This window comes from Eupeodes corollae, chromosome 2 (genome assembly GCF_945859685.1).
Source record: "Eupeodes corollae chromosome 2, idEupCoro1.1, whole genome shotgun sequence".
Classification (NCBI taxonomy): Eukaryota; Metazoa; Arthropoda; class Insecta; order Diptera; family Syrphidae; genus Eupeodes; species Eupeodes corollae.
The window spans coordinates 90,444,213-90,460,145 of record NC_079148.1 but is presented as its reverse complement, the minus strand read 5'-3'; the positions used below and the strand labels follow the sequence as shown (position 1 = coordinate 90,460,145).

General features: G+C 34.3%; 1 protein-coding gene across 14 annotated transcripts in view; it reads right to left on the bottom strand.

The window, feature by feature from the left end:
• Positions 1–6,862: 6,862 nt before the first annotated feature.
• LOC129948589 (coiled-coil domain-containing protein CG32809) overlaps positions 6,863–15,933 on the bottom strand; it is a 413,266-nt gene continuing 404,195 nt past the window's right edge. For all 14 annotated transcript variants that reach the window (XM_056059705.1, XM_056059709.1, XM_056059713.1 and 11 more), the window contains 2 exons: positions 12,084–12,206; positions 6,863–12,022 (listed from right to left, as the gene is read on the bottom strand). In XM_056059705.1, coding sequence (XP_055915680.1) covers positions 11,162–12,022; positions 12,084–12,206 — 984 coding nt within the window. In that variant the 3' untranslated portion in view covers positions 6,863–11,161. The remainder of the gene's footprint in view (positions 12,023–12,083; positions 12,207–15,933) is intronic.

The window sequence follows — 15,933 nt, the reverse complement described above, 5'->3', positions numbered from 1 at the left end:
GGAGCCTTTATTCAAATACTTATTTTTGTTTAGAATTTTTAAAAGAAAAAACATAATTTTCGCATTCGTGTTGAAAGTTTAGAAAAAAAAGATGTTCATGTCCCTCTCTATCCCTGACATGGCTTGCACACAGAAATGGTTAAGAGTTGTAAGCGACTAGGCCCTGGTTCTTTATGGACTATTGCGCAACCTTATTTATTTAATTGTTTTTTTAATTTAATAGTATCTTTTTAAAATCTTTACTCCTTTTCGCAAACTAGTCATATTCCTGTGCTACAGAGTACCGTCCCTGGCTGCTCAGCCAGGTCTAACATTAGTGACAAAAAGATCTAACATTGAAGGACTTCCCATTTTACCAGAGGGTATATAAATCTAAAAAAGGTGGGATAAATATCCTTGTTAAGAACCAGTGCTCCACTATCGTAAGACTTTATTTTATTTTTTGTTCTGTAATAGTTTAAATTAAATGTTAATTATGTTTTGCATGGCATCGAGGACATTGTCGAGATGATCAGAGTTTGTAACCCGGCGCATAACTGGAAGATAGCCAAGCTAGAAGTGAAGGTTCCTTATAGGAGTGCCATTGTGGTACTCAATAAGGAATCCTTGGCTCCTCTAGCCTCAAACGAGGGCTCTATAAACTATGGCTTCGAATCCATTAAACTTTGAATTTATAAATAATATCAGGTTAACTCGGATAGCGGTCCCCTTACAACAACCGAAAGTGAACTCGCGGTTGGTGGGCCTTGGCCGTCGTCTTCTCTCCGTACAGAGGGTGACGATGCACCCATGCCCTCTCCAATCCAGACTCCACCCTCTAAAAAAGTCCTAGACAGTCTATCCTTAATGGAAACTGAGGACGACCTTATCAAACAAAGGAAATTTTTGGCTAGTGTCGGCGTATCTTGGCCATGACCACCTTGGCCCTCTCCCTGAAAAACCCTGTAGAAAGTCGTCGCTGAAGCGGAAAGGCAATGGATCCGCCTAATTATTGGGAGCGATGTTAACGCTTATCATACTGTATGGGGTTCCACGAATATCAACGACAGAGGTGAGTCTCATTTTGGTTATATTCTTGATACTTGTAGTAAGTAATGTTGGAATGTTGATATTCTAAGTAAGTAATGTTGGAAATGAACCAACCTTCATAACTTAAACTCGACAAGAAGTCTTGGACATACCTCTTGTCTCAGATACTATACATCATATGATCTTGAACTGGAAAGTATCCAAAGAATACTCGTTCTCTGATCATAGATATATCCAGTTCAATATAAATGTGGATGATAACCTGAGTCCACTGACTTTTTAGAAATTATCGGAAAACTGCCTGGCATTCATACAGGAACTGGTTAAAAAGTTTACTAAAACCTAGACTATCTAGCCTTAACCTCATCTATCTGACCTCACCTCAGCTATGAACAGATCGCTGAAAATTGCTTGTCCATTTATACACATAAGAGGAAAGAGGAAACCACAATGGTGGGCCTCAGAGCTTGACTCGCTCAAGAAAGAATGCAGGAAACTCTTCAACCGAGCCAAAACCGCAAGACTTGCAAGAAGGCACTAAGGAAATCTAAGCGATCTTCTGTGGTACGATAGAAGAAACTTTTGAAGCCTCTAGGTTATGGAAATATTCTTTCAACTATAGTAAATCGATGCCAAGCTGCTTGAAAAATGCAGACGGCTCCTGGACAAATTCAAGTAATGAACCGCTGAACTTACTATTGGCTACTCATTTTCCTGGTAGTTCTCTTACCAAAACTTGCAACAGTTATATACGTTCAAGTCCCAATACAACATACAGACAAGGTCCGATCGCAAGGGACAAGCTACAAGGGTCTCTCAAAGGCTTCAAACCATTTAAATCTGCAGGACCAGATGGATGGAATAATATCAACCGAGCTACAATAGAATTCTGACATAATTGCACCAATCCTTGAGGCAATTTTTACCAGCTGTCTTTACCTGGTACATGTTCCCTCGGCATGAAGAGATGTTATAGTTGTTTTTATACCCAAAGCAGGCAAATGCTCGCAAGTCAATCCTAAATATCTATCATCATTCCTTCTTAAGACCTTGGAAATATTGAATGATATCCATTTAAGGGCAATTATTGATACAAGACTTCTGTCTTCGTCTCAACAAGCCTACTGTAAAGGTAAATCGGTGGAAACAGCGTTACAAACCCTAGTACGCACCGTCGAATATTCCCTCCATCATAAAGACATCCTTTCCTTGACATCGAAGGTGCCTTTAACAAAGTGGACACATCTGCAACCACATCTGCACTTACATCTCTAAATGTAGAGAGTTCGCTTCGGGAGTTAATTCAATTAAATGCTTACTCGCAGAATAATTAACTCAAAACTGGGCAAATCTTCTGGTAGACAACGTTTGTAGAGGGAACCTAGTGGTGAATAAAATCCTAACTAGTCTGAATGCGGAGGGCTTCAGAGTGATAGCCTATGCAGACGACGTTGCTATAGCAGTTTCAGGAAAGCATCTTAACACCCTAAAAGAACTCTTACAAAATGCCTTAGACAGACTAATACTTTTTGCTGATCGGTGTGGACTGGGTGTTCACCTACACAAAACCGATTTGGTCTTATTTTTGAGGAGATACAAAAGTCCATTTGTCAACCCTTCCTATATTAAAGGAATCCAAATAAAATTCTCAGACAAGGCTAAATACCTGGGTCTTGTCTTATATAAAAAAAAAATAAATTGGAAACACAACGTACAGGAAAGAGTCAAAAAAGCTACTGTAGATCGCTTTCCCTGCAAAAAAGCTATTGGAAATAAAAGGGGCTTACAACCCAGAATCACGCATTGGCTATACACATCGGTACTGCCATACCAATACGGTGTGGCAGTATGGTGGACTGCTTTAGAGAAAGGATAAGTTAAATAAAGTCCAATGTTCAGCTTGCCTATGTATATGCGGATTGTTTCGCACGACTCCATCTGCGGCACTGGACACCTTACTCTACCTAACACCTCTTGACATATTTAGCAAACAAATAGCTGCAAGCTCTGCTATAAGCCTCAAAGCTTCGTCGCAGTGGAATAATAACAACATTGGCCACCCCGTAATTCTTAGGTATTAAGAATCAATTCCAAAGCACACAGACTACTGCATCCCCCAACTGCAATTCGAGAGAAATGTCCAGATTTCTATACTTCCCAGATCTTTTTGGGAGGATAGGACATTCTTGGAGGATGAGTCAATCCATTTTTAAACAGATGGGTCAAAAACAAAAGAAGGAGTTGTTGGAGGTGTGTACTCTGAACGACCGAGTTCAAGGTGCTTGCTCTCTCTAAGCAGATCGCATATAAGCTCGATAATAGGTGTCATAACCAGACACTGTCCAATAGCAAAGCACGCCACGAGACTCGAAGTATTCTCAAATGACTTTTGCAGAAGCTGTATGGACGAAACATTCCTTACTGAAAATAATTTTGAAGCTATGGAGAGGGGAAATTCGTTGAGGAAGAGCAAGTGGAGGCTGCTACTTTGGGTATAAAAATAACTTAGGAATCGCATGTGAGTTTGTAGTCGAATCTGAGTCAACATTACTCAAACTGATGTTCGACAAATTAGTGTTCCGGCTTATTCCTGTGTATCTGAACTGCAATCATTGGGATAGAGATTTTGCTCAGCTGCAATTGGTGATGAGTGATGACATCCAAAACTCAATAATCATAGGTGATTTAAATGCCCGCACAGCTGGGGAAGCAGGAATGATAAACAACAATGCAGGAATAACACGAAACTAAAAAGATAAAATCATCAATACAAGAGGCAACAAACTCATCAAGCTTTGTGACGCATTCGGCTTTCAAATTTGACAAAGAGGACAACTTCACCTACATTGGAATACATGGCTCATCTGTAATTGATCTTTGTCTCACCAATGGTGGATGGAACTCGTACATTACGAATTTCGAAGTAGGAGAAGCACTTTCATCAGCCTTTAGTTTTAGAATTTAGAGCTGAAACTATAGAACGAGAGCTTACCAAAGTTTAAATGGAGAAAACGCACAATGTGCTGCTTACAGAGAAAAGTTAGATATAGCTCTTTCATCACAAGAAATCACTGACTTTAGTCAATTAGAACAAGGTATAAGGGAAGCGTATGAAGGAAGCAAGGAAGGGAACGAATGCATGCAAGCTAGGAAACGAACGTTCGCTTGGTTGAGAATACTTCGTAAGAGTAATGGAAACAGTTTCAGAGCCCAATAGATCGAGGCAAATAAACTTTATAAAGCACTATGTTGCAACTATGTTGCAATAAGAAGAAAATCTATTGTGAAGAAAAAGCGAGAAACCTTGCAAATTGCACCAATTCAGCAGACTTTTGGATTGAAGTGCGTACCATTAATGGAACGAGACTCACTATAAGCAAAAACTTAAATGCATCTTCATTGTGCTCTCACTTCAAAACGCTGTTAAATCCAAAAAGCTGTATAAAGTCTATTCAATTTGCTTCTCCCTGCTTTAAAGACGACATACTGGCTGCATGAATAACAGCGACAGAAACGAATGCGGTGATCAAAGATCTGCAAAATGACAAAGCACCAGTGTTGGATCGCATTCCGGGTGAATTCTATAAATAAGGCTCTGTAGAGCTCATACAATAGTAACAAACTTAAGCAATGACATCTTTGAGAAGGGTAATATGCCTCGAGATTTCAAGAAAGCTTTGATATTTCCAATCTATAATAAGGGCTCCACATCCGATCCAAACAACTATAGGGGAATATCCTTTTTAAACGTATCGTATAAAATTATTACGACAATTTTACAACGGCACTTTACATCTTGGATTAACCACAACAATATACTCAAAGAGTACCAAACGGGATTTAGAGCGGGATACTCAACTGTCGACCACATTTTTGTACTTCGCAATGTAGCTGAATCTTTTGCAGCGCAGGGAAAGAAATTATACGCGTTCTTTGTGGATTTCAAGGCTGCATTCAACACAGTCGATAGAAGATCGTTGATGTACAAATTGTAATGCAAGGGAATGTCTCACAAATTTGGAAGTCATAGAAAATCCGCTGGAAGTAGTATCAGAATGGTTTGAAACGAAAATTGGAGTGAGGCAAGGTTATACTGTAAGCCCTTTGCTGTTTGCGCTATTTATCGACGATGTTATGGACATCCTGCCTGGTGGAATTGAAGTCAGCAGTACTACTATAAACGCACTTCTGTTTGCAGAAGATATAGTGATTCTAGCTCATTCACCGGAAACGCTACAACTGTCCCAAATGGAACCTAGTCGTCAACCAAGAGAAGTCCAAGAACATGATCTTCAATAGAGGGAGGGCAGTCTACGAACAAGTGAGAAGTGGGACTACAATAACGAAAGACTTGAAGTTGTCAAAGAATACAAGTACCTTGGAGTGATCTTCACCTGCAATTTAAAAATGGAAAAGCACTTAAGCAATAAACTCAACTTGGAAGATGTGTCTCTCCAACAAATTTTAAACCATAGCACGAAATTTAAAGTTTTTGGATCTGTTGCAAAATCAATCTTGCTTTACGCAGCGTAAGTATGGGAAGGTCAGCAATATGATGAAGTTGAAAAACTTTTACGCTTCTACTTAAAACGCATGTTCAGACTACCATCGAACACACCAAACGTTGAACCTGGAAACTGGATTATCACCGTTATACATAAAAACACTAAAATTACAGTCTGATTACATTATAAAGGTCTTAAACATGGATGAAGGTCGACTTCTGAAGAAGATCGTGATGATAACAATGAGCAGAAAAGTTGGATGGTATGATGAGTGGCTGGATCATGCACGTTTGTGTAATTTCGATCTAAGCCTAGACCAAGAGCCTCAAAATATCTGGAAACAAAGACTCTACGAGATCATTTCCAACACAGATATAAACTGCAGGAATGAGTATGCAAGTGAAGCAAGAGGATCTCTTTACAGATCGGTGTACAGTACACTCAACTATAACCTTCAACATGCAAACTACTTCAGAGACGAACTAGGCCTAGAATCCATCTCAATGATGCTAAGGGCGAGGGTAGAACTTCTTCTGCTTAATTATAGGCCACACCGAGATGACCTTCAAATATTGTGCAATATATGTAACACAGCAGAAAGAGAAGACTTATTTCAATTTATGGGTAGATGTCCCACTCTTCGTGAAACAAGGCGACATTTCTTCGGTAAAGATACGCTATATATATATTTCTTATTTCAATTTAAAAATTGTTTTTTAATTTTATAAACAGTATACCAATCGGCAGACGGCAAAGCCACGCCATAAACATTTTGTAAATGTAAATTTTTATATTCTTATGTTGTTAATTATCTAAAAAAATCTTTAAATCTGTATGGACGAGGAAGAGGAAGAAACGGTTCTTCATCTCCTCTGCACATGCCTTGCTCTGGCTCGAAAACGCAAGAATTACCTAGGAGAATTCTTCTTAAACGATCTAAACGATCTAAATCATATCATCATAATCCGCCTCTCACGTTTCGTAAGGGACTCAAACTGGTTCCATTGAGCTTAGGAGGAAGCCTCAAGATTCAAGCGGTATCACAATGGACCATTAAACTGGTGTAAGTGTGTCCGTTTCCATCTTGGACAGCCACTATAACCTCCTAAGCTATGTTTTGTATTTTGTGCTTGTGTTAGGCTATATTAAGCTATATTTTCTTACTAACAACTAACATATGCACCTATGATGAGCCTTTGATCGTAATTTGAAGCTTATTGCTATAAGCTAACTACTTTCTGAAGTGTAATTTTTTTTTCAAATAGGAACTTACTTCTTTAGTACGTTACACAAGTTAAAACACTTGAATTAAAAACAAATCAAGGCGATTCATTTTATTTATATTTATTTCAGTTATATTTATTATATTTCGTTTAAATTTGTTAAATGTTTGCGTCAAATTTTATTTTTTCAAACATCCACACATCGTTTTATTTTGTTTGATTTTATTTTTTCAGTTTTTTTAAATTTAAATTCTCGTTTTCTTACATTGATTTTATTCGGAAAATTTTATGTCTACAAATAAAATTATTTCGTTTTACTTTGTCTCATTTTCAACTTTATGAGTGAATTTTTTATTTATCATATTCTATATATTTATTTCGAAAGTAATAAAAATACTTGTGAATCATATGTGTATATATAATGTGTGTTTTTACATCTATTGAACTGTATATATTCAAATATATATGTATCTTTTTTTTATAAAAAAAATTAAATTTCTATAGACGCAAGAACACAATACAAAATTTATATATTTTAATTTTTATATACCTAAAGAATAAATATTTAATTTTATTTTTGTAATAATTTATCTACACAATGTCTACATTTTAAACAAAACAAATACTTATTAGAAAAATAAGACAAACAAAATGTACATTTAAAAAAAAAAACAGAACATTTTAAACTTAAAATATTAATAACGACAAGTATTTTATATTATTGTAAGTTTTTATTTTATTTTTATATGTACAAATTTCGTAAGTTAATTTTGATTTCATTGTTAAATACAAGATTACTATTATTATAACTATATGATAAAATACAAAAATGGAGTGTTCTACAACGTATATCATGAATGTGTTTCGTGTTACATAAGTGCCTGTGGTTTTTATTTTTAATACAATAATTAAAGAAAAAAATTTAATTTTCTATAATGTTTAATTTCCCTAAAAGTAAACACTGATTTTTATTCTATTTTTCTATTTGTTTCTTTTTTGTTTTATTTTGCTAAAAACAAAAGTTTATAAATTGAATGTTTTTTTTTATTAAAAAAAAGATTTTATAAGTGCTATTTAATGTTTAAAATTTATCAAAAACAGTTAAATTACTTTTCATATAATCTTCCCGTTTATATTTTTATTGTTTTCTTTTTTTTTTGTGTTATGAGTTTCATAAGATTCTATACGAATGTATATTGTATAAGTATTTTAATTTTCTTAGAATGAATCTATTAATTTGTTTGTTTTTGTTTTCTTTCATATAGGAAATATGTAGGTCTGGAATATTTTGGGTGGATAAAGTATTTTTTAGAGATAGTTGAAGAGAGATAAACAGGGCTTTTTTAAATGCAGTCTTTTGATTGAAATGAACTTTGGGTTTGTTTATGTCATTAGGATTGACTTTGTTCTTATAAGTCAAAGGGGTGCAAAAATGAAGATTATTATATTTTTCGATTTAAACTAACAGTCTTTTCTTATCAAATGTGTGTAATTTTAACTTGGCCATTGACCACCGCCACAATTTGTTAGTTAAGAGATCATTCTTTCGAGTTGTTTAAAATTTAATTGATTCGAGTGACTTGAACTTTAGCCTAGTCATTTAAAAATAAATTGGTCATAAGTTTTTCAGAGCCAAAAGGCTTGACAGTACTAACTTGACTAAGGCGACTTGGATAATCTCATTATTAAAAATATTTAGGGACTGCCTAAATGGAGGAGAAAGATCTAAGAAAATCTCGTTTTGTCCTTCACCATGAAATTAATAGAAAAGTAATTAGACATTTCTGAATATTTCGTACATGGGAGCGTGTGCTAATTCAAAGCTATACCTACTACGGTTCGTACAGAAAAATGGCCTAGTGACTTACAACTCTCAACCATTCATCTGTGAGAGTAATGGTAGAAATAAGGGGACCTAGAGCTTATTTGATAAGCACTTCTTATAAAAAGAAATAATAACTATAAAAGAATTGGAGGTTAAAATAATATTCTTAAAAACCGAATCCAATGAAACCAAAAGAGTCCTCGTCTCCTCGTCCATCACTCTTAAAATTAAATATCTTTTTAATTTAACGGACTCTAGGGTTTGGGTTTCAGCAGATTTCCTAAGTTAAATGCCAATAAAGCTTGTTATGAATCTAACACTAGCAACAAAAAACAAAAGCAGCAAATACAAATGTCTAAAACGATTGATATTTTTTGAAAACGGTAGGTATTTCGTGCTTTCAACCTGGTAGCGCAGCGGTCAGTTCTGTTCTTTTTTTAACTGTTTTAAACAATCGTTATTTAGTGCCATTTCAAAAGGTTAAGAATTACCCTTGTTTTGTTGGAAAATCTATCAATAGTATAGTAGAATTTTAGACGAATACCAAAAACAATATCCGCAGTATGAATACTACCGATAAAAGTTAAAGTAGAATCTTTATACGGATGATTAAATAAATCTTTTTGGTGTTTTCACCGCACACGAAAATTTTAAAATGATTAAGTTTGACAGCACTTTTTTTTAGTTTTAGTTATTTTTTTTGCTGAAGTTAATTTTAACAAAACTTTCTTCTATTTTTGTGTTTTTTTAAATTATTATTCTGACAGATCTACTTTCAACTGTACCAATTTTAAAATTCAAAAATCTGGCTACTGCCGATGCGTTTTCTTGGGAATTTTCTACTACACTACTTAAAGAATGCCAAAGAAACACGGGTATTGTTACGATTTGTAACAATATGACGGTATTACATCGTTCCTAAATTTATTGTTGATGTCTAAAATAGTAACGATTTCTAACAACCCACAACTCATATTGGGAGCTAAGGTGACTGTTAAACTGACCTAGGAAAAAAATCGGATTAGTCAGTTATATAAACACAAGAAAGTCAGAAATATAAACACAATTAAAAACACTTTTTATAGTAGTGTCGAAAAACGGATGTGAATTTCAACGAAAAAATGTAGCTTGTTTTTACGCATAAATAGAATTAATTACCGAGTTTTAAGGGAAACTGTCACAATTTTGAGGGGAAATGGGCAGGTTAAGGCGACATAAGGGATTTGAAAGTAAGGATTGAGGCAACTTTATTGGAAAGTTGACTGGAGAGTTAGTCAAGAAAAATCTCCCTAACCATAAAGTCAAGTGAACTTATGTCACAATGACAATTGATGATGTTTTTTAATTCAACTGAAAGCTGAACTTTATTACTTCATTAATTATTAATTTTCTGCACAATTCCATTTAATCTTTTGTGTAAAAGGGTTCCTTGTGAAACTGGAAGAGAAATAATTCTGTACAATACAAAATACAATCCTGATGGACTTGTAGCTTGCCTGAGGAGTGTTTTGTAGCCAATAATGTTCTTGATGTTTGCGGTTTACGATAATGGATCGCTTAGAAAGCCTTAAGATTATTAAAAGTTACAACAAAATTGGTGATTCACAAACGTCAATTTGTCATAATCGACCGAACACGCAAGTAATCTTTAACATTGGGCAGGTTCAGGTGACATAAGAGTCTTAAAAGTAAGGCAAGTTTCAATTATCTCATTGGAAAACTGCCAACAAGTTGCCTTCCAATTAAGGCAAATTTATTGAAAAGTTGACTAGAAAGTTAATCAGGAAAAATCTGCCTACTATAGAGCCAACTTGTGGAGTTCCAACAAAGCGGGACAACGAGCCTTACTTTACTTTCGAAAGCGAGCAATTAAAAAAAAAAAATTAAAAAAAAAAGTTGATGAGAATTGGTTGGAATAAAATTTCGAATAGAAATTTTGTCGAAATACCCTTAGAAAAAAATCATATTTTTGTATACAAGATAGTTTCTTAAGTTTTGAATGTATAAACTAGAGAAGGTAGTGAAAGCGTGCACAGCAAAGGAGCTCAAGGTCCATTTCATTTCTTTCAAAAGACATTGCATATTAATTCCGTTTTCCCCATAGCTTTCAAGTCCGGTTTATAACGTTAACGAACTGGTTTAAATCTCCCGTGAACGAAAATAAAGTTAAATAGTTCTATATAGCTATTGATGTACGACTATACATACAAATGTCCGTGTTAATCATTTTGACATTGTGTAACTAGGTACATTATATCTAAGTCCTTTCTAGATCCTTTATACATTTACACCTATTTTTTTCTAGTTAAGGTTTTTGATTTTGATAATAGATTATATTTTTGTTTGTTTAAAGGGAATAACGATTTATGCTCTGTATAGAATAAACACTAAGTTTTCGAGTTATTGCATCTTCTGGTGCGCTTATGTGCTTTGGTTAGCCTCCATTTTTTGTTTGTTAAACATTTGTTTTTTTTTTGTTAAAATTTAAATGCTTTTGAGTGCGTCCTTGTGTCAAAAATGTTTAAACTTTCTGCCTAAGCATCGATTTCAGTTTCGTTCCATGCCGTCTTCACCTTTTGTTATAGTATATCGGTTTCATAGACTTTACTTGTAGTTGTTGTGTGGGCTTTTTTGGAATGAGCGCCTCCAGCGGCACCATTGCCTAATTGCTCATTATTTGGTTCACCTTTGTTGGCGAGGTTCTTTTCATTCTTTTCGGAGACATTAAGCTCGGTATTGAGATTTTTCATTGATCCAGTGACGGCCATATTGAGGCCCATTTTTTGAGGCAAATTTGATTCACTTCCGGTCTTCTTGAGTTGCATGATGTCAGATGGGGGCATGGTTACGGAGTTCTTACTCATTTGTTGCAAACGGGCATACTGCTCTTGCAATAGCTTTTGTTTTTTGAGCAATTCTTGATGACGCATTTCTAGTGCGACCTGTCGTTGAGCATGGTCATTACCAGATTCATTGCCACTTGAATTACCACTACCGTCACCGTTACCGATTGTAATGTCAACGGTAGATTCACTCAAAGATGGAAGTCTTATGGGTATATTTGGGCTGGTCGGGCTCGCCAATGGACTGCGTGAGCTTGTACGTGGAGGTGGTGGTGGAGGCACCCGTTTGTTTCCAACCTTCGATAGGAGCTCAGCGTTGCGCTCAGGAACTGGTGGTTTGCCACTGGGGCGGATTGGTTGCGGAGGACTGGTATCAGTATCGGATCCACTTGGATATGAATGCAAACGACGAAGGCTGCCAATGTTCGAGTTGACGTGAAGAGTGTTGCTGTTAGCAGCCACAACTGCAGCGGCAGCATTCGCCAATTGTGACTGAAGATCACCAGGTGTATACAAGCTGGCTTGAGAAAGCTGAGTGGTGACAGTGCTGTGAATAGCCTGGGAGCTGTCATCGGATGTTGAATCATCAGGGCGTAACTATAATCAGAATAAGTGTGGTTATAATATTTATTTTGTTTCTTAAAGAAAACAAGCTTACATCGTTATTCTGATTGAGTGGCTTTGAGAAAGTTTGAAGTTCATCTAACAGAGCATCGAGTGCGTTTTCGGGTGGGATTCCCCCGCCGACAGAGACCGTCCCCAGCCTGGGACTTGGGATTGGCTGTTAATTATTAGAATATAAAATCAGAATAAGTTATTTTAGAGAATTGTGTAGCAATCAATAATTTTGAACAACTAACGAATATAAAATAGTTAAACACTAAACATATTATGTAGACCATTAAATTAAGTATTTTGTTCTTTTGTTTTTACATTTATATATTGAAGTTTATTTGGTATTGCATTGGCATATATATGTATAGGGTTCGAAAAAGTTGTAAGGACTTAATTTTAAATTGACCACAAAACAGCTTTTAAAAAACACTATTCAATACCATTTGTTGTGTAAATTGTTGCAGCAAAAGTAATGACGATTTTGAAAGTGACTTTAAATGCAAGAAAAGTTCAATAATACTTTTATTTGAAGACCTTATCAAAAAGAATCTTTATGTATTGGTCTGCCTGATGTTATTTGTTCCTTTTTAGGAAGTTTTTTTTTGACTGCTTTCTAAATTTCGAAATAAGTCAACAAGTTTTAAAATTTATTGATAGCTTGCTTATTTAGCTTGAACTTTATAACTTTGAGCTCTTCATATCACCAAATTTTGCTACAACAACACACTTTATAAATTTTATTTAATTTTTAAATATTTAGAAATGTTTTGAACATTATATTAAAAATCCCATTACAGAAAAAAACATGCACATTTAATATAAATATTAAAACTAGACGAAAAACAAAACAAAATAAAAAATATCATACTAAAATAATTGAATTTTTAAGAAAATATACATAAGGAAAATAAAACAATCAATAATTAAAAAGAAGCCTTCTACACATGTGCAAGCAAGGAGCAATATCAACTATACAGATAAATCTATATTTTCTTTTCATAAAACTCAAGAAAAAATAAATAATATGTTAAAATAATATTAAGTAACAAATTAAATCCTCACTATAGTAAGGTAGAATTGATTTTGATTTGATTTTTTTTTTAATAATTTATTTATTATTTGTACTTATATGTATAATGGAAACTTATTTTATTAATTTAATATTTATGTTTTAAAAAACGTAATTCTTTCGCAATTCTTTTAAAAAAAAATTACAATGTAGAAAATATAATACAAGCGTTTGTCTTAACAAATGAAATTCAATCATTTCCAATGACGTTCGTACCTTACTATAAGAGAGGAATGTTTCCAATGTTAAATTTTAAAAGAAGATGGGATCAATCAATTAATTTTGTTTGAAAATTATATCAAGGAGTTGTTTTTTCTTTAAGTTAGGTAATAATTTTACTATTTGAGGCAATCGGATTTAATTATAAATTTGTATAACAACTACTGTTTTTCGTTTTGGGGAAGCTCAAACCTTAAATTTAATTGTTTAACCTAATTTGTCGAATAACTTTAAAACAAAAAATATATAAATTTAATTGAAATAAACGCGTGTCGTTTGTTGTTTGTGAATACTTTTTTTGATTTCGAATAGTTTATTTATGTAAATTGTTAATCGTTGATATCGTTTGAATGCAATTTTCTTTAATTATAGTATGAGTTAAATAAAATTAAAAATGTTGTTCGTACTTGAAAAAATCCCTAGCACAAATCACAAAAATAAAAAGGTATAATCCAATTCTTTTTTTAAATAAACAATTTATTCAAATAACTGTATTGAGTATCGCAGTTTTGTCGATTGTATATCAATTTCAGATCTTAAGATAATTTTATTAAAAAACTAAAAAAAATAGAAAAAATTATTAAGAGAAGAAGATGCAGAAGCATGTTGAAAATATGAACTAGCTAGGGATGAACCTGGTCGTGGCGTAAAGACCGCAATAAGTAGTAAAATGATAATGAATACAATGAATTCTATGCAAACGCTGAAAATTCAGCCCTATCATGAATTCCATCGTAATCGGAAATTTTTACGAATCCCGAAAAACTGTATCATGAAATCCGTTGGTAGTGGAAAATCTCATACAATTTTGCATTACGAACGGATTTCATGATACAATTTTTCGGGATTCGTACAAATTTCCGATTACGATGGAATTCATGATATGGGTGATTATTTCAAAGTTATTTTACCCAGGCAGTAAAATTCTACTTTCAGTGAAACAATTTTGTATGACAACAATTGTGAGTCTACAGGCTTCATCGATGAGACTAACCCACCTAAAGAAGAGGCAGATGAAATGCTATTAGTTATACTGGTCGACAGGGCAAGGGCCTAGTGAATTACAACTCTCAACCATTCCTGTGTGCGAGTGATGTTGTCAAGTATCGAGGGAACCTATAGTTTGAATCCGAATCGAAACGGGTCACTTGAAAAAGCACTCTTACTCTTGTAGGATTTGTCAATTACTCGCAAGAGTCAGTAACTGTGAAAAAAACTCAACCCAAGACCTCTGGCATGAAAGTTCCACTCACTAACTTCACTCCAATGGTACATGAGTCTTCTGGATACAGTAAATCACCTTAGTACCCTACAAAGTTTTTCGTAATTCTTATTATTAGTCTTCATTTGACTCTATATGAAGTTTAGAGCAAACTTTGAATTTAATGTTTTCATAGTTTTGAAATTAATTTTTAGTGCTGATTGGGAATCCGAACTTCAATTTTAACCATCTGCTCAATGGACGGATTCGTAACAAGAACAAAACTTACTTTAAAGCCGTTTGAACTTTTTCTGTTGAAAACCATTTGGTATACATAAATGGTTTAGCGTTTCTTTCAGATGTCTGTAAGATAGCTGAAATCAACAACTTATGTACATACATATAAAGATTTTTCGACAATTTTAATTTTAAATGAATATCTAAAGAAAGGATTACATATTTGCAAAACCATCACTATTTTTATCGAAAAAATATTATCTTAAAGACCTTACTTGATAGGAAAATTTTGAAGTCGGATTTGAAATAAGTCTATCAAAACCGAATGAAAAAGTGCAATAATTTATTCCCCCATTTAGGAACATTTTTTGACAAACAACGAGTAGGCTCTGGTCAACGATCAGAAACCGGCTTGGACATTTCTTTATTTATTCAAAGATAGTGTTTATTACAAAAACCAAAAGGATGGAAAGGCTCTGGGCCCTGATGGTATACCCGCAGAATTCTACGCATATGGTGCAGATACTCTTGTTGTAGCTCTAACAGCAGTAGTAGTTTCTGAAAACTACAGAGGAATCTAGTTTTTGAACTCGTCATATAAGATATTTACAACGATTCTGCTCAGTCGTTTAAATGAATGGATTGGAGTGAGTTCCAAGCTGGCTTCAGATCAGGATACTCCACTGTCGTTCACATTTGTATACTCCACTCAATTGCTGACTCGTTTCTATCAAGAAATAAAAAACGTTTTGCATTTTTTGTTGATTTAAAAGCTGCTTTCGACACCTTGGATCACAATGCCCTGTTTTACAAGCTTTTCCAAAAAGGAATGTCGCTTAAGTTCGGTACAGTATTGCAAAATGGCCAATGTTTATCGGTACAATATTGCAAAATATATACAAGGCTACCAAAGCATCAGTGTGGAATGGCCAATGTTTATCAGAATAGTTCCAAACGAAATCAGGAGTTAGACATTGCTCTGCACTCAGTCCAAGCTTGTTTGCACTCTTCATTGATGATATAGTCGAAGCGTTGCCAGCAGAAATCGGCTACGCAGGCGTTAACATTAAAGCTCCTCTTTTCGCTGACGACATTGTTCTGCTCGCTTATACTCCGCAGTCCTAATGCTAATGATAAATAAGTTTGCTGAATATTGTAAAAGGTGGA